Source organism: Callorhinchus milii, unplaced genomic scaffold (genome assembly GCF_018977255.1).
Source record: "Callorhinchus milii isolate IMCB2004 unplaced genomic scaffold, IMCB_Cmil_1.0 Scaffold58, whole genome shotgun sequence".
Lineage (NCBI taxonomy): Eukaryota > Metazoa > Chordata > Chondrichthyes > Chimaeriformes > Callorhinchidae > Callorhinchus > Callorhinchus milii.
The window spans coordinates 193,146-212,804 of record NW_024704799.1 but is presented as its reverse complement, the minus strand read 5'-3'; the positions used below and the strand labels follow the sequence as shown (position 1 = coordinate 212,804).

At 51.4% G+C, this 19,659-nt stretch overlaps 1 protein-coding gene across 1 annotated transcript; it reads left to right on the top strand.

Moving 5' to 3' along the window:
* The first annotated feature begins 5,184 nt into the window (after positions 1-5,184).
* LOC103172888 (soluble scavenger receptor cysteine-rich domain-containing protein SSC5D-like) lies at positions 5,185-10,133 on the top strand. The gene is made up of 4 exons (XM_042345538.1): positions 5,185-5,660; positions 7,194-7,229; positions 7,695-8,021; positions 9,799-10,133. The coding sequence occupies exons 1-4, from the start codon at positions 5,633-5,635 to the stop codon at positions 10,131-10,133; spliced, it is 726 nt and encodes a 241-aa protein (XP_042201472.1). The 5' UTR covers positions 5,185-5,632.
* The last annotated feature ends 9,526 nt before the right edge of the window (positions 10,134-19,659 follow it).

Below are 19,659 nucleotides of genomic sequence, written 5' to 3'. Positions count from 1 at the left end.
AGTGTTTGTGTGTCCATCCTTTCTGTGTGTGTCTGTGTTTGTGTGTGTGTGTGTGTGTCCAGCCTGGCTGTGTGTGTGTCTGTGTGTGTGTCCAGACTGGCTCTTGTGTGTATGTGTGTCTCCAGCCTGACTCTGTGTGTGTATGTATGTGTGTCCAGCCTGGCTCCGTGTGTGTGCGTGTGTGCAGCCTTCTCAGTGATTGTATGTCCAGCCTTTCTGTGTGTGTGTGAGTGTGTGTGTGTTTGTGTGTGTGTCCAGCATGGCTGTGTGTGTGTTTGTGTGTGTGTGTGTGTGTGTCCACCTGGCTGTGTGTGTGTTTGTGTGTGTCCTACTTGGCTCAGTGTTTGTGTGTGTTTAGCCTGATTGTGTGTGTGTGTGTATAGGTGTGTCCAGCCTGGCTGTGTTTGTGTTTGCGTGTGTTCAGCCTGGCTCAGTGCATGTGTGTGTGTGTGTGTCCAGCCTGGATCAGTGTATGTGTGTCCCTGTGTTCAGCCTGGCTCAGTGTATGTGTGTGTGTGTGTCCAGCCTGGCTCAGTGTGTGTGTGTGTGTGTGTGTGTCCAGCCTGGTTCAGTGTGCGTGTGTGTGTCCAGCCTGGCTCAGTGTATGTGTGTGTGCGTCCAGCCTGTCTGTGTGTATATTTGTGTGTTTATCCAGCCTGACTCGGTGTGTGTTTGTGTGCATGTGTCCAGCCCGGCTCAGTGTGTGTGTCCAGCCCTGCTCAGTGTTTGTGTGTATGTGTGCGTGCGTGTATCCACAAGGAGCCAGGCCGGGCACATGCACACAAACACACACAGAGTCAGGTTGGACACACACATTGAGCCACGCTGGACACACACACACACACACAACCAGGCTGGACACACACACACACACACACAGTCAGGCTTGACACACAGACACACACACACACAACCAGGCTGGACACACACACACACACACACAGCCAGGCTGGACACACACACACACCGAGTCAGGCTGGACACAAACAGACACAAATATACACACAGACAGCCTGGGCACACACACACAAATTGAGCCAGGCTGGACACACACACTGAGCAAGGCTGGACACACACACACACACACACACACAAACACACACTAACCCAGGCTGGAAACACACACAAACACACACAACCAGGATGGACACACACACTCACACACACACGCACAGAGTCAGACTGGACACACACACACACACACATCACACAGAGTCAGGCTGGACACACACACAAACACACAGACAGCCAGGCTGGACACACACACAAACATACACACAGTCACGCTGTACACACACACAAACACACACACACACACACACAGAAAGGCTGGAGACACATACACTGAGAAGGCTGGACACATGCACACACAAGGAGTCAGGCTGGGCACACACACAAATATACACACAGACAGGCTGGACACACACACACACACTGAGCCAGGCTGGACACACACACACACACACACACTGAGCCAGGCTGGACAAACACACACACAAAACGACGTCCCACAGAAATATTCATGTAAAATAACAATGCCGCGTTTCGCCAATAAAACATACAGTCACTGCATTATACAGTGTATCCTGATGCGCTTTGTGACATCTAAAAGACGTGATAAGGCGCTGTATAAAAGCTAAGGATTATTATTGTTGTTAAAAAGCAGATTGGAGATTCAAAGTGGGTTTCTGTCCAGAGAAATGTAACGGCAAATTTCCTCTCCAGAAGGTCTGCGGTTGGATTTCGTTGCTTATCTTCCTGTTGCAGTTAAATTTTTGAGCCATTTTTGCAGTGAGTTTTGTGTGGTTTGTGCTTCATATCCGGTAAAGCTGCAAACTTAAAACCACAACAGTGGTTCACCTACACATCAGCCTTTGCTCTTTGGCACCAGGTCCAATATTAACCCTTTCATACGGTTTGAATTGATCAGGTCTGGACTCTTAAACCTGGAGAAATGTCCTTCTCTTTTCCCAATAGTGTCGCAGGATCTTTAAGATCTGTCCTCAACACTGCAAAAACTGGACTTCAATTTATTATCTCATCTTAGAGCCTAATATAGACAGAGGGAGAGAGAGAGACTAAGATTGTGAGAGACACAGTTTCTAAGACGTACCTACAGTGTGAGGGACAAATAGGGTGAGAAAGAGCGAGAGAGAGCGAGTGAGAGTGAGAAATACAAAGGGAGAGTGAGATTGGGACTGTGAGAGAGACAGAGTGTGAGAGACACAGTGTGTGTGAGAGAGTTTGTGAGAGAGTGTGTGGGAGACATAGTGTCTGAGAGACAGTGTGAGAGATCGTGTGTCAGAGAGAAACTGAATGTGATGGACACACTGTGTGGGAGCGAGAGAGATACAAAGGGTGAGACTACGGCTTTGTGTGGAGGGTCAAAAGTGGCAATATAGAAGCAGATCAATAACTTGGAGCCATTGAACTCCCATCAATACCCTCCTCCCCCTCCCCAACAAGCAGGAGAATAATCATTGGCACAGAGCCTTTCATGTCAGTAGGACATGAATACACATCAAAAGTTACGTAAGGCCAAAATCTAATATAATCAACATTCTGTTAACTTATACAGCGTCACAACCCGTCCCACACATGGCTCACAGAACAGAAGCTGTCCTGCTCCTTCCTCACCAAACCAGGAGTCTCCACACACACACAGCTCAATAGTGGACACCTAATGCTTTATTTACAACAATTCTGTAAACTTATATTTAATTCAACAATGGTTACAGGTGCGATATCACAGCTGAGCTGAGCACATATTTAATATCTTAAAAGTCCCTGTAATGAGCAATACAGTTCAAATATCGCTCTTGTCTACAAATCTACAGATGAATAACGGAATGTCTATCATCAGCTCAAAGTATTTTCTGGAGAAAAAAGACAAACTCACATTTCTTTAACTGCTTTGTTTTAAACGCTGCTATTTCTCACAAACACTCAACTGCGCTCTCCTTCTCCATATCTGAGATCTAGACTTTCTCCATTCCAAAACTATTCAAAACCTGGCAGCAGAGTTTTGTGTTAATTGAAGTTTGTGTATTGTGGAGTTGGGGAGACCAGCGAGGAGGGCATTGGCATAGTCCAGCCGGGAAGTGACGAAGGCTTAGATGAGTGGTTTGGCAGCTGAGGATGTGAGGTATGGATGGAAGTGAGCAATGTGGCGGAGGTGGAATAAAGTGGTCCTGGTCAGGGAATGGATATGGGGTAGAAAAGTAAGCTGTTGGAGACTAGTTTTGCTCATTCTTCTGATGATAATTGTGCATTTCATTTGCTCCCTTCATGTTCTCTAATATAAATACTCTTTGATTCTGAATAATATCTGAAACATCCAATATTTCTCCGGAATGTCTTGAAGATATTATGAGGCGCTATATCAGATGCAGGGATTATAATTTTGTTATATAATGGGATTGTTATTATTGTTGAAAAGCAGATTGGAGTTTCGAAGCGGGTTTACTGTCCAGAGAAATATAGAGACAAAACTCCGGTAAAGAAATTCTGTATTTCTGTTTAATTATTTTTTTCCTTTTGCAGTAACATTTTTGAACCCCTTTCGCAGGGAGGTTTGTGTGGTTTATGCTTTATATTCGGTAACGCTGCTAAGCTAAGCACCATGGCCATGGGACATCCTTCTGATGTGAAAGGCGCTCTATAAATGTAATCTTGTTGTTGTTGTTGATGACAGTGGTTCAGCTGCACATCAGCCTTGGCCGTTGGACACCATGACCAATATTAACCTTCTCGTACAGCTTGACTTGCGCTGGTCTGAACTTTAACACCTGGAGAATCTCCCCTTCTCTTTACCCAACAGCGATTACTTTAACATCTGTCCTGAACGCGGCAGAAACTGGTCCTCAATTTATCATGTTATCTGAGAGTCTCATGTAGTGTAGAAAGACTGAGAGTACGGGAGACACTTTTTGTGAGAGAGAGAATGAGAGAAAGAGAAAGGCAGAGTGAGGCGTACGGACACAGTAACAGACAGACGAACATGTTTTGTCTGCTGTCGTGCAGCCTGTAAAGCGTGTTGAAATGCCCTGCTGATATGAGGAGGGAAGTGCTCGGATGGTTACACACAGCGATACAACAGAGATCCGTTTTCACAGCTCAAACCTCATCTCTTGTTCCTTTTTCAGCTTCTCACAGTTCGTTTGTTTTTATTAGTTCTCATTTTGTTAATTTCCACCAAATAAAGGAGAAGCTGAGGTGAGCGGGTGTCTGGTGAGGCTCAGGGATAGGGTCAAGTTTAGGGTCAGGGTTTGGTCTTAGAGTCAGGTTTAGGTTGAGTGTGAGGGTGGGCTTAGGGAGAGGGTCAGCGTCACGATCAGGTTTAGGGTCAGTGATGGTGATGAGGTGAGGATGTTTCTGTGGGATTGTAGTGGCTCCGGGTGAGGCTCAGGTTAATGGGAGACCAGAATCCAGGACACACTGCGTGATGTTGTGGGTGATAATCATAATAATCCTTGCATTTGATTCAGCGATTTATCACATCTTCGAGGCATCTCCAAGCGTTTTGCAAGATATACTGTAAAGCGAATTGACTGTATATTTGTGGGCTGGTCTGTGTGACGGACTGCGTGTTGGGACCAGGTGGTTGTAGTTTGGCGAGAGCCACACGGGGTGTGTAAGTTACAGAATCCTGGAATACTACAGCTCAGAAGGAGGCCGTTTGGTCCATCGTGCCTGTGCCAGCTCTTTGGAAGAGATGCCCAATCAGTCTTTTCCCCATTCATTCCCCATATCCTTGCAAATGTTTCCACTTCAATTACTTCAATCCATCCCCTGTCTCCCCAAGTCTCCATTCAATTCCCTTTTCAAGTACCTGTCTAATTCCCTTTGGCAAGTTGTTATTGAATATGTTTCACCACCCTTTCAGGCAATGTGCTCCAGTCCTTAAAACTTCCTGTGTAAAAAACAATTCTCCTTGTCTGCTTTCCCCTCTGGTTCTTTTGCCAATTATCTTAATTTTTTGTCCTCTGGTTACCAACCCACCAAACAGTGGAAACAGTTTCTTCCTTCTACTCTTTCAAAACCCCACATTATTTTGATATGGAATTTATTAAGTCCCCCATCAAACCTCTCTGCCCTAAGGAGAACAATCGCAGCTTCTCTTGTGTCTCCGAATAACTGCAATCCAACATCCCTGATATCATCTCTTGGAAATCTCCTCTGTAGCTTCTCCAAGGCCTTGATATTCTTCCTAGAGTTGGGGGTCACTGCTTTCATTTAACTAATAAAACCGCGAAGTTTGTCCCCTGTGGACGCTGGTGAGCTGCCGCTATTTGTGCAAGTCAGACACCCCATCCGCACCGCCCATCAGAGATGACAGTGTTAACAACAACCAACAACTGCAGATCAGCAGTGGGCGGAGGGGATGATGTCAGGGGTCAAAACATAATGACTGTGCTGCTTTCCTGTGGTCAGTGTGGAGAGAGCGAGAGAGACTAAGAGTGTGTGTGTCACAGGGAAGTGGATATTTGGGGACCAGAGAGCGAAGGTATCGCGGCAAAAGCTGCTCGTGAGATCTCCTCCGTGTGGTTTATCTCCAAATCTGCGGAGACCCCACCATTCCAGACACAAGCCTCCGGCCTTTGACCCTCACCAGCTCCTTCTCATCCTCAAGATGAAGCAATTATTTGTTTTCCTCTTCGGTGAGTATTATTTGTAACCCAATTACAAACATGACCCTTGTGTCCTGTTCAACTGTCAACTGTCCTTCATCCCCCACATCTGTGGGATGAGAGAAGGGAGGAGAGGAGGGAGTGGAGAATAGTAGAGGAGGGAGGGAAGGAGAGAGGGGAGGAGAGGGGTGGGTGGAAGAGAGACGCGAGTAGAGTGTGGAGAGTGGAGGAGAGAAGAGAGGCGAGGAGATCAGAGAGGGCAGAGGAAAGAGTGGCGGAGAGAAGAGAGTGGGAAGGAGAGCCGGGAGGAGAGGAGAGATATGAGGAGAGGCAACAGAGCATGAAAGGTGGGAGTGGCGTGGGAGGAGTGTGTGCCAGAGAGAAGAGAGGGCAGGAGAAGAGAGAGGGCAGAGGAGAGAAGGAGGAGTAGAGAGGAGAGTGGGGGGTGTAGAGAGGAGAGCAGAGAGGGAAGGAGATGAGAGAAGGAGTGGTGAGAAGAGATGTGGAGAGGAGAGAGGGGAGAGCAGAGAGGAGAGGAGAGGGGGCGGAGAGGAGAGAGGCGCGGAGAGCAGAGAGGGTAGGATCGGGAGATGGATAGGAGAGGAGAGGGGGGTGGAGGAGAGAGGGCGGAGAGCAGAGCGCGGAAAGAGAGGAAGGATGGTAGAAAAGGAGAGTATAGAGAGTAGAGAGGAGGCTGGAGAGAGGGGAGAGGAGATTAGAGCGGGGAGAAGAAAGGACAGGGGAGGGAGAGGAGGAGAGTGGAGTGAGTAGAGCAGAGTTGTTTGTGTTTCTGATCCTTCACCAAACCTCATATTCTTTGAGAAGCGAATCAGAAACACAAACACAAGCAATCCCTGCGCAGAAAATGTCTGTTTAGCCAATTGGTGTGTGTGTGGGGGTCTCTGAAAGAGTTTTGTGGTCAGTCCCAATCATCCTGCTCTCCCCATCGTGTCTGTGCTGATGCTCAACCCCACCACCACACCCTCCCCTTCCCCACCACTCACCCCAACACTGGAGCTCTCTACTCTATTCCCACTCCCTGTCCTCTCTCTCCCCTTCGTGTCTGTGCTGGTGCTCTCTCCCCCACTAGGGTCCTTTTTGGTAATGACAAAAATGGCTGCCCGTTAGGGACTGACCATTGTGGAGTCCTGTGGCTCAGTGGTTAGAGCACTCGCTTTGCAAGCGAGAGACCTGAGTTCAATTCCAGGCAGAGGGCGAAACCTTGGTCAAGTTTCCTTATTCCAAACAGAGCCTAATAATAATCCCTCGAAAAACCAAAAACAATGATAAATTGGTCATTTTCCATCTACGTCTCTTTGTGGGACATTGCTGTGCGCAATTGGCTGCCGCTATCGCCCATAATTATACAATCAATTCACTTTACAGTGTGTTCTGTGAAGCGCTTTGGGACGTCCTCCCGACGTGAAAAGCGCTATATCAAATGAAAGGATTATTATTATTATTATTGATTGTGTGAGAGACCGAACAGATCAGATTATTGACTGTGTGAGGTACTGTATCAGTAATTCCTGCTTTGATCGTGTTTTTTTTTCCCTCGTGCAGTGATATTTCCGGAGAGAAAGACGGTGGAATGTGCAGGTCAGTGACGCAGTCCCACAGCCAGAAGCTGCTGTGGGAACATTAGCTGCTGAGGGTGAGATTCAGCCTCTCTTCAGCTCCATCTGGGGAACAGAAAGAGAAACCATCACACAATCCACAGGCCACGTTAATAGTCTGGTTCCAACCACATCCTTGTCCCCCGCGCCCTCTGCTCCACCATTGGTGACCACGCATTTGGCCACGACAGTCCGAAACCCTGAAACACTCTTCCTCTATCACTCTGTGTCACCGTCTTTTTCCATTTGCAGAAGCAGAAGACCTTCCTGTTCGACAGTGCCTCAGGTCACCTCCTCAAACCCGCGGCTCGGATTCATGCTGCGCCTGTGTAGGGCTCTGGGACGCTATCCCGTGTGAGAGGCGCTATGGACATTGTATGGTAATATCCTGTGTGACTGGAAGTCAAACCGGTAACAGACTCCAAACACTGTGTTTGATGTTTTACAGGGAGTGCGAGTGTGCGGCTGGTGAATGGCGGCAGCCGGTGTGCCGGGACAGTGGAGGTTTACTATGGAGGACAGTGGTGTACAGTTTATGGCTATGGCTCTGATGGCTATGGTTGGGATATATTGGCAGCGGCTGTGGTGTGTAAGGAGTTGGGCTGTGGAGCAGCGCTGTCGGCACCAGTGGCTCAGTTTGGGGAAGGCTCAGATCAAGTTGTGATGTATAATGTTCGGTGCAGAGGGAGCGAGTCTGCTCTGAGGGATTGTCCAGGGAACTGGGGTCACTATTCAAGGGTGTCATACTCCGCTGATGCCGGTGTCATCTGTTCAGGTAAATTATTCATTCTCTGATCATTATTCGCTTCTCATGTTTTGGGTAAAACACAGTTTGAGAAACCCTGATCAAGTTTCTATCCCACAATCTGTCAGTTTATTATTAAACCTGGGAGGGTGGGAGGGAGGGATACCAATGGGCCTGGAATCACTGACCCTGGTTATACTCCTATGAATGCAGAGTCATCTGCTCAGATAACTCTGTCTGCCTGTGATCATCACCTCGGTCTCGGAGGGGGTGGGGTGACCACGGTGGGGGTTCGGGGGATCACGGAAGGGAGCAAGTGGTGGAGGGGGGCAAATGGGGCGATGAACACGGAGAGGGTTGAGCTCTGGGGGTAACATGAGGGTGTGAGGACTGGGGGGAACACAGGTTATGAGCACAGTGGAGGTGAGCGTAGGGTTGGTGACCACAGCGGCTGATTACGTGGTGGCGCAGAATGGGTGAGCCTGAGGGGGAGCGGTGTGAGTCAAGGGACACAGAGCAAAAGGGGGTACAGTGGGTTGAACATAGGTGGGGCACAAGAGGTTTAAAACGGGGGAATGAGCACAGTGGGGGTGAGCACACGCGGGCGGGGTGAGCACAGTGGGGGTGAGTACACGGTGGAGGGGCGATCACAGTGGGGTGAGCACATGGGGGAGGGGTGAGCACAGTGGTGGGGAGCACACAGGGGAGGGGTTAGCACAGTGGGGGGTGAGCACACGTGGGAGGGGTGAACACAGTGGGGGTCAGCACACGGGGGAGGGGTGAGCACAGTGGGGGTGAGCACATGGGGGATTGGTGAGCACAGTGGGGGTAAACACCCGGGGGAGGGGGGAGCACGGGGGTGGCGGTTGGTTGTGCGCGGATGGACCACAAAAGGAGGGGTGAACACAGGGAGGGTCTTTGAACACAATGTGATTTAGGTACAAGTGGGCGAGCACAGTTGTGAGCTCGGGTGGTGGGGGTGGCGTGTGCGTTGAGAAAAGCCGGTTGAGCACAGTGAGGGTTGTAGCGCAGATTTGGGAGCACAGTGGGGGTGCACTGTGGGCTAAGCAGACGTAGGCGGATGAGCAAAGGGGAGTTGATATCGGGGTTTGAGCCCAGGTGGAAGGGTGAGGACTGTGGGGAGCACAGGAGGAGTGGGGAGCACATGGTGGTTGAGCAGAGGAGGATGAGCTTAGGGGTGAGCACATGGGTGGTTAGCAAAGGTGGTTTGAGCATAGGTGGGGGTGAGCACAGGGGGTTGAACAAAGCGGGGGTGAGATTGGGTGTTGAGCACAGGGTGAGGTGAGCACGAGAGTGGGGGGAGTGTTGTGCACAAGGGGGTGTCAGCACAACGGGGTGAATATATTGTGGGGAGCATGGGTAGGGGGGCACAGGAGACCATAAAGTGGCTTGAGGACAGTGGGGAACGGGAGGAGCAGAGGAGGGTAAAACTGTTGGTTGAACAGCTGAGGGGCAAAGTGGGGGCACAGTGGGGGAGCAAACTGGGGACACAGGGTGTTGAACACAGGTGGGTGCGGACTGGGACAGAATACAGGGAGTTGAGCACAGGGGTGGGGGTGAGCACAGGTTTGGGGGAGAGCGCAGGGAAGCGAAAAGCGCTATATCAAATGCAAGGATAATTATTATTAAAACGTCACTGTGTTTACCATTGATGTTGAATTGCTTACCCCCAGACACCGTCCCACTGTGACAGACGCTCTGTACATGTACATTGTATGGTAATATCCTGTGTGACTGGAAGTCAAACGGGTAACAGACTACTAACACTATGTGTGATGTTTTACAGGGAGTGTGAGTGTGCGGCTGGTGAATGGCGGCAGCCCGTGTGCCGGGACAGTGGAGGTTTACTATGGAGGACAGAGGGGCACAGTGTATGGCTATGGCTCTCAGGACTATGGTTGGGATATGAAGGACGCGGCTGTGGTGTGTGAGGAGTTGGGCTGTGGAGCAGCGCTGTCGGCACCAGTGGCTCAGTTTGGGAAAGGCTCAGGTTCCGTTGTCGTGTATGATGTTCGGTGCAGTGGGAGCGAGTCTGCTCTGAGGGATTGTCCAGGAACCTGGGGTCACTATTCCGCGGTGTCATACTCCGCTGATGCCGGTGTCATATGTTCAGGTAAATAATTCATTCTATGATCATTTTTCGCTTCTCATGTTTTGGGTAAAACGCAGTGTGAGAAACTCTGATCAAGTCTCTATCCCACAATCTGTCAGTTTATTATTAAAACTGGGAGGGTGTGAGGGAGGAATGCCAATGGGCCTGGGATCACAGACCCTGGTTACACTCCTATGATGGCAGATTCATCTGCTCAGGTAACTCTGTCTGCCTCTGATCATTACCTCGGTCTCGGAGTGGGTGGGTTGGGGTGACCACGGTGTGGGTTGGGGGGAGCGCGGAAGGGAGCAAGTGGTGGAAGGGAGCAAATGGGGCGGTGAAAACGGGAAGGGTTGAGCTCTGGGTGTAACATCAGGGTGTAAGCACTGTGGGAACACAGGGGGATGAGCACAGTGGAGTTGAGCGTAGGGTTGGTGAGCACAAGGTCTGAGTACGTGGTGCCAAAGAGTGGGTGAGCCCGATGCGGAGGGGTGTGAGTCAAGGGGCACAGAGCAAAAGGGGGTACAGTGGGTTCAACATAGGTGGGGCACAACAGGTTTAAAACGGGGGACTGAACACAATGGGTGTGATCACACGCGGGACGGGTGAGCACAGTGGGGCTGACCACACGGGGGAGGGGTGCACACAGTGGGGGTGAGCACACGGGGGAAGGTTGAGCACAGTGGGGGTAAGCACACGGGGGAGGGGTGAGCACAGTGTGGGTGAGCATACGGGGGAGGGGTGAGCACAGTTGGGCTGAGCACACCGGGGAGCGGTGAGCACAGTGGGGGTGAGCACACGGGGGAGGGGTGAGCACAGTGGGGGTGAGCACACGGGGGAGGGGTGAGCACAGGGAGGGAGTTTGAGAACAAGGTGATGTAGGTGGTGGGTGAGCACAGTGGTGAGCACGGGTGGTGGGGGTGGATGATGGGGGGTGCGTTGAGGAAAGCCGGTTGAGTACAGCGGGATGGGCTGAGCATAGGGGGAGGGGCTGAGCACAGGGGGAGGAGTTGAGCACAGTGGGGAGCTGAGCACAGGGGGTGGGTCTGAGCATAGTGGGAGGAGTTGAGCACTGTGGAGGAGCTGAGTACAGTGGGTGGGACTGCGCACAAGTGGAAGGGCAGAGCACAAGGGTTAGGTGCTGAGCACATTGTGTGGGGCTGAGCACAAGGGGAGGGGCTGAACATAGCGGGAGGGTCTGTCCACAGGGGGAAGGACTGAGCACAGGGTGAGGGTCTGAGCATAGGTGACAGCTCACATTGACCCCGAGCTCACACTGACCCCGAGCTCACACTGACCCACAGCTCACACTGACCCACAGCGCACACTGACCCCGCGCTCACACTGACCCTAAGCTCACACTGACCCCCAGCTCACACTGACCCCCAGCTCACACTGATACCCAGCTCACACTGACCCGAGCTCACACTGACCTCGAGTTCACACTGAACCGGAGCTCACACTGACACCCAGCTCACACTGACCCAGAGCTCACACTGACCCCAGCTCACACTGACCCAGAGCTCACACTGAGCCCGAGCTCACACTGACCCCCAGCTCACACTGACCCCGAGCTCACTCTGACCCCGAGCTCACACTGACCCCGAGCTCACAGTGACCCCCAGCTCACACTGACCCCGAGCTCACACTGTCCCCCAGCTCACACTGACCCCCAGCTCACACAGACCCAGAGCTCACACTGACCACCAGCTCACACTGACCCCGAGATCTCACTGACCCAGAGCTCACACTGACCCAGAGCTCACACTGAGCCCGAGCTCACACTGACCCCCAGCTCAGACTGACCCCGAGCTCACTCTGACCCCGAGCTCACACTGACCCCGAGCTCACAGTGACCCCGAGCTCACACTGACCCCAAGCTCACACTGACCCCGAGCTCACACTGACCCCGAGCTCACACTGACCCCCAGCTCACACCGACCCCGAGCTCACACTGACCCCCAGCTCAGTCTCCCAGGTTGAGGCCGGGCTGACTGTCCACCCTGATATTGAACGTCACAGCACAGATCACAGCGAGTGATTGTGTGTCTATATTGACTGTGTTTTTATTGCAGATGCGCTCCAGAAACCCACCATTTCCCTGGAGCCAAATTCCCGAGTGTTTGTGAGAGGGGAAATGGCTCAGATCTCGTGTTCAGGGAATTATCGTGGCAGCAACTTCCAGTTATACAGAGACGGCGAGTCTATCATATCAAAAACAGCTCCAGGGAATAGCAACGCGGCCACGTTCCCCCCATCGGAGATCAGAGCAGGAAGTCACTGGTGTAAATATACTACACTCGTGGGCGGCCGAGAGCTCACATCACCAGAGAGCGAGCGAGTGGCCATCACTGTGCGGGGTAAGTGCGAGGGTCTGGACTCTCTCACAAATGGTCACTCGCTGTCCACTTGGTCCAATAAAAGCGGTCACAGGAAACTCCACTCTCCCCTCCTCCCCCTTCCTCCTTCCTCTTAATCAATTAAATAATGCCTCTCGTTCCACCCGCTCTGTGACACGAGTCTCTCCCCGTTCCTCCTTCCCTCTAAATCCTCGATTCATCCCTTCCTCCCTCGTCCCCTCACCCTCTTTTCTTCCCCACACCTCTATTCATCCTTCCCTCCCTTCTCCCCTGACCCTCTTCTTCCCCCTCACATCCTTTTTTCCTCACTCCATCCCACACTCTTCCAACCAACCCTCTATTCCTCACTCCCTCCCTCTCACACCATATATTCCTAACTTCCTCCCACACCTTCTATTCCCCTCTAACCCACTCCCTCTGTACCCTTTATTAACCTCTCCATTCCTCTCACACCGTCTCTTGCTACATCCCTCCTATAAACTCCCTCCCACATGTTCGCTGCCTCCCAGAGCCTCTATTTCCCTCTCCCTCCTGCAAATGTCTGGCTTCCTCTTGAATGCATCTGCGCTGTCTGATTGCACCCCCACTTTAGGCAGTGAGTCCCACCACCTTATTCTGTGTGAAGTTGTTGCTCTTGAATTCTCTGTTTGATCCCCTGATGTGATCTTATACTGTTGTTTATAAAACATCTGAAGATCACACAAGAATTTCAGATTGAATTCGCGTTCTCCCGTCCCAGGCTGGAGCTGTGTGTTACCCCAGTCCGCGGCCTCACCGCCATCCTTGTCCACCCCATTCCCAGCCGTCACTCCCGCTCTCTCTGTGTAAAGAAACACTTGCTGGGTTCTGTCCTGAACCTTCCCCTCATCTCCTCACCCGTGTCCTGACACCTCTCCAGGCTGGGAAACAAGCAAATGTTTATTTTTACTCTGATCTGAACTGTCTTCATATCACATAGCGAGCCTTGTGAGATTATATTGACTGTGTTTTAATTCCAGATCCGCTCCAGAAACCCAACATTTCTCTGAAGCCAAATTCCCGGGAGTTTGTGAGAGGGAAAAGCGCTGAGATCTCATGTTCTGGCAATTATGTTAGCAGCGATTTCTCTTTATACAGAGACGGCGAGTTTATCATATCACAAACAGCTCCAGAGAATAACAAGACAGCAATATTCACCATATCCGAGATCAGTGCAGGAAACTACACCTGTAACTATACTACTGTTATAGACGGCCGAGTGTTCACATCACCGGAGAGCGAGCGATTGGGAATCTCTGTGTCGGGTAAGAGCTCAGTAAAATCTCACACCATAACCCGTTTGTGTTTTGACCATTTACAGCAGCTCCTGTTATAACCACTCTTTGCACCATCGATCGTATTTCCATGTTATCTCCGAGTGATGGCTGGAGTGTTTGACCCCGGGAGGAAACCCATCCCTGCGGTAAAATATTTTCCAAACCCGAATTCCCGAGTGATCCCCACACGGCACGTCCGGGATGGAAACCCTCTCTCCTTTTCCCAGCGGGAGAGAGGCTCTTGCTGTTCTAATCATCACCACTTTAAGGTGTATTGTACTGTTCCATGAGACGAGCGTTGGCCAACGCAGATCCTGCTGTTACATAACGTCTGATATTTAACCATCATTGACTACAATCGGGTACACAACCCCTTCTTGTCCAGCGAGGACCACCAAAAATGCGCACACTATCTTGAGGTATTCTTGGGAACTGAGGTGGAAGAATCGCGGCTTCCAGTGATCGATCTGTTCCTCAGCCTCTTGCCGATGAGCACCAGTCCGGGCCGTGCTGTCATCACCTGAGCCCTGGAATACTGCAGACCCGGACTGGAGACCACCATCAAGGTTATACTCTAATCCGGTCTTCCACAGTTCGGCAGGTGACCAGCGCATCCTTCAAAGAGACCCTGCTAAGCTCCCACTGCACATGGTCAGGGGGCGAGAGGCTTGCCTCATGAGCACAGACTAGGAAAACATAAGCTATTTTCATTGAAACAGAGAAAAATGACTTTCTATCGCACTTTCACTTCAGGAGGAGATAAAACCTAAGTGACGTCTTTACAATGATGAGTTTCTCCCCCATATTAGCTCTTCAAAGTCGAAAAATTACTATTTGTGCATTTTCCCTCTAGAAACCTGGACCGGGATGCACACTGCAGTACTGGCTGCGGGAATTGTCACTGCGTTAGCGATCATTGTGTTTATAATGGGATTCTGTCTGCACAAGAGACGTAAGTGGACATGAATGTCATTGAATATAGCGTATAATTGTTGGGAATAAAGTAAGAGCCAGCAGTGGAGGTAAGCACTGTGTCTTGCTGTCCTTCTACGTCAATGTTAATCGCTCTGGGACGCTATCTTGTTTGCGGGGACGCTATCTAAATACAAGTTGGTGTTGATGTTGTTCTTGTCAATGTGCAGATGGAAACCGGATAACAGAGCTACGAAACCAATACTCGGTGTTTAACAACTTGCTCATTACCAGGAGACAACGGGCAGCATCGCGCTTGCTGAGTCAGACAGACATGTCTGTGTTTATGTTAACACCATAGACAATGTAAAGTATTAGACTGGACTTAGAGCTCGTGACACTATTGAGGTGCATAGGCTGTAGAGAAGCATCCTTTGGCATTCAAAGCATTGCAAGTGCCAGATCGCTGGTGCAGAAACTTCTGCAGATTCACAGTGTTGGTTTATTGTTGAAGTCGTGAATCTGTAGCAACGGTGAGACCGTTAAACCGCGAACCCATCTGCCAGTTCACGGGGAAGTTAACGATCATGTGGCGCTATACGTAAAGAGAAGGGAGCTTCTGTCCCCTGATGTCCTTGTCAAAAATCCATCGAATAAAATTGGTCACCTGCTCCATGAGGAGTGGGATATGTTTGCTCGGTCCATGTTTGCGGGACACAGATGCGTGCGGTTGGCTGCTGCAGTACGGTCCGAAAATGCAGTCACTTAACTTTCTGTGTGTCCTATCAAGTTCATTGAGGCACCTCAACAAGTCGATAAGAGGCAAGGTGGCAAGGAGTACTGTAGCTCAGTGGTTTGAGGACTCACTTCGGAAGCGAGAGACCTGGGTTCACTGTTTTTTTGTTTGTAAGCAGCCCGCAATGTTGGGCAAGTTTCCTTACTCCACACGCCTCTGTTTACTGAGCAGTCAGCAGGAACCCGGTTGTTAGTCGATTGGATTATTGATTTTCCGGGGCATTAATTCCTTCCAAAAAAAAGATTAATTTGGTGATTCCATCCACAGCTGTTTGTGGGGCACTGCAGCATTTCGCCCAATATGTACAGTTAATTCAGTTTACAGCATAATCTGAAGAGCTATGAGACGTCTTGAAGTCATGATAAGGCGCTATTCAATTGCAAGAATTATTATTTTATCAGGCGCTCTATTTTATGGAAGGATTGTATTGTTAGTTTACTTTGGTCAAAGCCAATGCAAACGGTGAATATCCACCTACAATCTGAGCAGATGTCGTTACTGTTACGTTCTGTACCAAAAAGCAAATCAAATTCCACAACCGTCAGCAGATTATGTGTCACAACAAAACATAATAAAGCATAATATAGCGAACACAATAAACTAAAGCAACGATTTATGTTGAGTGTGACACTGAATAGTGATGATAATGTTAGACAGGATTGAAGAGATAGGTGTTGAGGTGTGAGAGAGGGAGTGAGGGGTAAACCAGAGGGAATTTGGGATTGATTTCCAGAGAGTGGGGGTGGAGTGGCTGAAAGGTCGTCCAAAAATGCCAATAAGGGGAGAGGAAACAGCTCTTGGCCACGACTGCCTCTGGAGGGCTTTGACGCTGGACGAAAGGAAAGAATTATGATTAATAAAACCACAACTACACACAACCGGTACTGAAGAATTTTAACATTTATTATATTTTGTACTTACAGGTAAACAGAAGAGTCCAATGTAAAAACATTTCTGCTCTAATCCCAATCGCTGCTGTCTCCCCATCGTGTCTGTGCTGGTACTCTCTCCCTCACTGGAGCTCTTATCTCTCCCCAAACTCCCCACCCCCCACCCCCCAACATACACACGCTCCCCCCCACTCCACCCCTCGCACAAACACTCCGCCAGATACCCACACTCTCCCCCACAAATCCATCCTAACCCACTGACTCTCCCCACAGTCACACATTACCCCACATTCTACCCTTCCACAAACCCTCCCCCCACATGCACTCTACCCACACACAATCTCCCCCCACAAACAGCCTCCCACATACACACCCTCCCACAAAACAGAACCTCCACCACACACCCTCCTCCCATACACACCCTCCCCCTACACACAGCTTCCCCCCACACAGCCTCCCCCCCACCAGCCTCCCCCCACACAACCTCCTCCCCCACACAGCCCCCCCCACACAGCCTCCCCCACACAGCCTCCCCCCCACAGCCCCCCCACACAGCCTCCCCCACACAGCCTCCCCCCACACAGCCCCCCCCACACAGCCTCCCCCACACAGCCTCCCCCCACACAGCCTCCCCCACACACCTCCACACACCCCCCCACACTCCCCAACCCTCCCCCCACACACCCCCCCACACACCTCCCCCCACACAGCCCCACACACTCCCCCCACACCTCCCACACACCTCCCCACCACACAGCCTCCCCACACCTCCACCCACACAGCCTCCCCACACACATCCCCCCCAACACACCCACCCCACACAGCTCCCCCACACACCTCCCCCAACACCCTCCCCCACACACCCTCCCCCCCACACACCACCTCCACACACCCTCCCCCACACACCTCCCCCCACACCCTCCCCCCACACACCCTCCCCCACACACCTCCCCACACTCCCCTCCCTCCCCCACACACATCCGAGCTCCACACACATTTTCCCCCACATACCCTCCCCCCCGCCTCACAAACCACCCCCCCAAACAGCCCCCCCCACCACACCCACCCACACACTCACACCGCACACGCACACTTCCCACAGACACACCATCCGCGCCATGCACATCGTTCCCCCACCCACACCCACTCGTAGCAACGACACATGTGAGTGATATCTTCCCTGGGATTGAGCACAGAGGGAAAGGAGTCTGTCACCAACAGCGATGGACAGCCGTGTGCCCGAGTATCACACCAACCCATGGCCTGCTCATGGGCCTCTCCCGAACCAGAGCCTTGGTTCTCTTGGTCTCTCTCTCTCTTGCTCTATCTCTCCCCTTCTCTCAGTCTGTCTGTCTGGCAGTGTGTGTTTGTGTGTGACTGTCTGTCTGTGTCTCCGCGTCTCTGTGTTTGACTGTGTGTTTGTATTTCTGTATTTCTGTTTGTCTGTCTGACTTTCTGTGTGTCTGAGTGAATGCTTATCTGCGTGTCTGACTGTGTTTCTGACTGTGTGTCTGTCTATTTGTCTGTCTTTCTGCCAGTCTGACTGTATGCTTGTCTGCGTGTCTGACTGGGTGTCTGTCTCTGGGTCTGTCTGTAAATCACTTCTCTGAACTTAAGCTGCTTCATATGTTCTGTCCTTCAGATGCGATGTTAAACTAATTTTCCATCGTTTTATTCAGGTGCAATCAATATCCTTCGACAATATTCAAAGAGAGAAATTAATATTTCCCAGTGAGCTCATCGACAATCCCCCGAATAATGTGGGTCGGTAACTCCATGTCTGTTTGTGGGACACTGCTGTGTGCAAACAGGACGTTGTGTCTCGCTCAAAAACACACAGTCTCTCCACTATACAGTGTATTTTGTGAAGCGTCTCGACCAGTGATAAGGTGTTACTTCAAACGCAGAGTTGAATAGTATATTCCTGTTTCTCTCATAATCCTGATTGTCGTCATCATTAATTATTATAAACTTAATTATTAATAACATTGACAATAATATTAAATAATGTCGATTGCTACTGAAATGTGCTGCTGTTAAATCCCGTTTCTGTTTGTTTCAGATGCGACGGTGAGAATTCCTCCACGAGCGGTGCCTCCAGACGTGAGTACAACAACAACAAGATTTGATTTATAGAGTAACTTTTACGTTGGGAGGACGTCCCAAGGCGCTAAACAGTTGGGTCAGGAACCGAGAAGGGGGGAAATGGTCAGGGGGAGGGAAGGGAGGGAGCGAGGAATGGGGAAATGGTCAGGGTGAGGGGAGGGAAGGGAGAGAGTGAGGAGGGGGTAGAGAGTCGAGAGGGGAGCTGAAGGCTGAAGGTGAAAGAGAAAGGTCTTGAGACCGGCCTTGAAGGAGGAAAGGGAGGAAGCGGCGAAGGCACTGGGGAGAGAGTTCGAGAGCCTCGGGGCTGAGAGGCTGAAAGCCAACGATGGTCGTGCGGTTGGGGTGGGGGATGTGGAGCAGACCGGAGCCAGAGGGACGGAGGGTACAGGCAGGGAGGTAGGGGGATAGTAGGTCAGGGAGGTAGGAGGGAGCGATCCTCTGGGGGATGGGGAGCCAATGGAGGCGAGCGAGGGTGGGAGTGATGTGGTCGCGATGCCTGGTCTGGGACAGTACACGAGCTGCAGAGTTCTGAATGACCTGCAGTGTGGAGGGAGGTGGCGGGAAGGCCGCGAGGAGAGGGTTCCCATAGTCCGGCCTTGAGCTGATAAAGGCGTGGACCAGAGTTTCAGCCGCGTGAGGGGTGAGGTAGTGCCGTAGTCTGGCGATGTGTCGGAGGTGATGGAAGGCGGTGCCAGTTGTAGCGCAGATATGAGGAAGAAAGTACAGCTCAGCGTCCAACTGAACGCCGAGGTTCCTGATCGGCTTTGAGAGGTGGAGAGTGCAGCCTTGGATGCTGATGTTGTCAGCGCCTGAGTGGGGACGGGACCATTGATTCAGCCCCGGCTGAGGCCCTGTGTCAGCCCGGCTCAGGCCCTGTGTCAGCCCGGCTCAGGCCCTGTGTCAACCCGGCTCAGGCCCTGGGTCAGCCCCGGCTCAGGCCCTGTGTCAGCCCCGGCTCAGGCCCTGTGTCAGCCCGGCTCAGGCCCTGTGTCAGCCCGGCTCAGGCCCTGTGTCAGCCCGGCTCAGGCCCTGTGTCAGCCCGGCTCAGGCCCTGTGTCAGTCCGGCTCAGCGCAGCGCAGCTCAGGCCCTGTGTGTCGTGTGGCTTTTCTCAGGGCTCTGTGCTTGGTCTGTTTATATGCGTGTGTTTGTCTGTGTTTGTGTTGGGGTGGGGGGGTGTGGTTGGTGAGGCGAGGGT

What these genes read in the sequence shown, in the direction of transcription:
- LOC103172888 (XM_042345538.1), top strand. Translation starts at nt 5,633, where the DNA reads ATGAAGCAATTATTTGTTTTCCTCTTCG. An exon ending in ATTATTTGTTTTCCTCTTCG is followed by an intron (nt 5,661 to 7,193) that starts GTGAGTATTATT and finishes TCCCTCGTGCAG; the next exon opens with TGATATTTCCGGAGAGAAAG. An exon ending in AAAGACGGTGGAATGTGCAG is followed by an intron (nt 7,230 to 7,694) that starts GTCAGTGACGCA and finishes GATGTTTTACAG; the next exon opens with GGAGTGCGAGTGTGCGGCTG.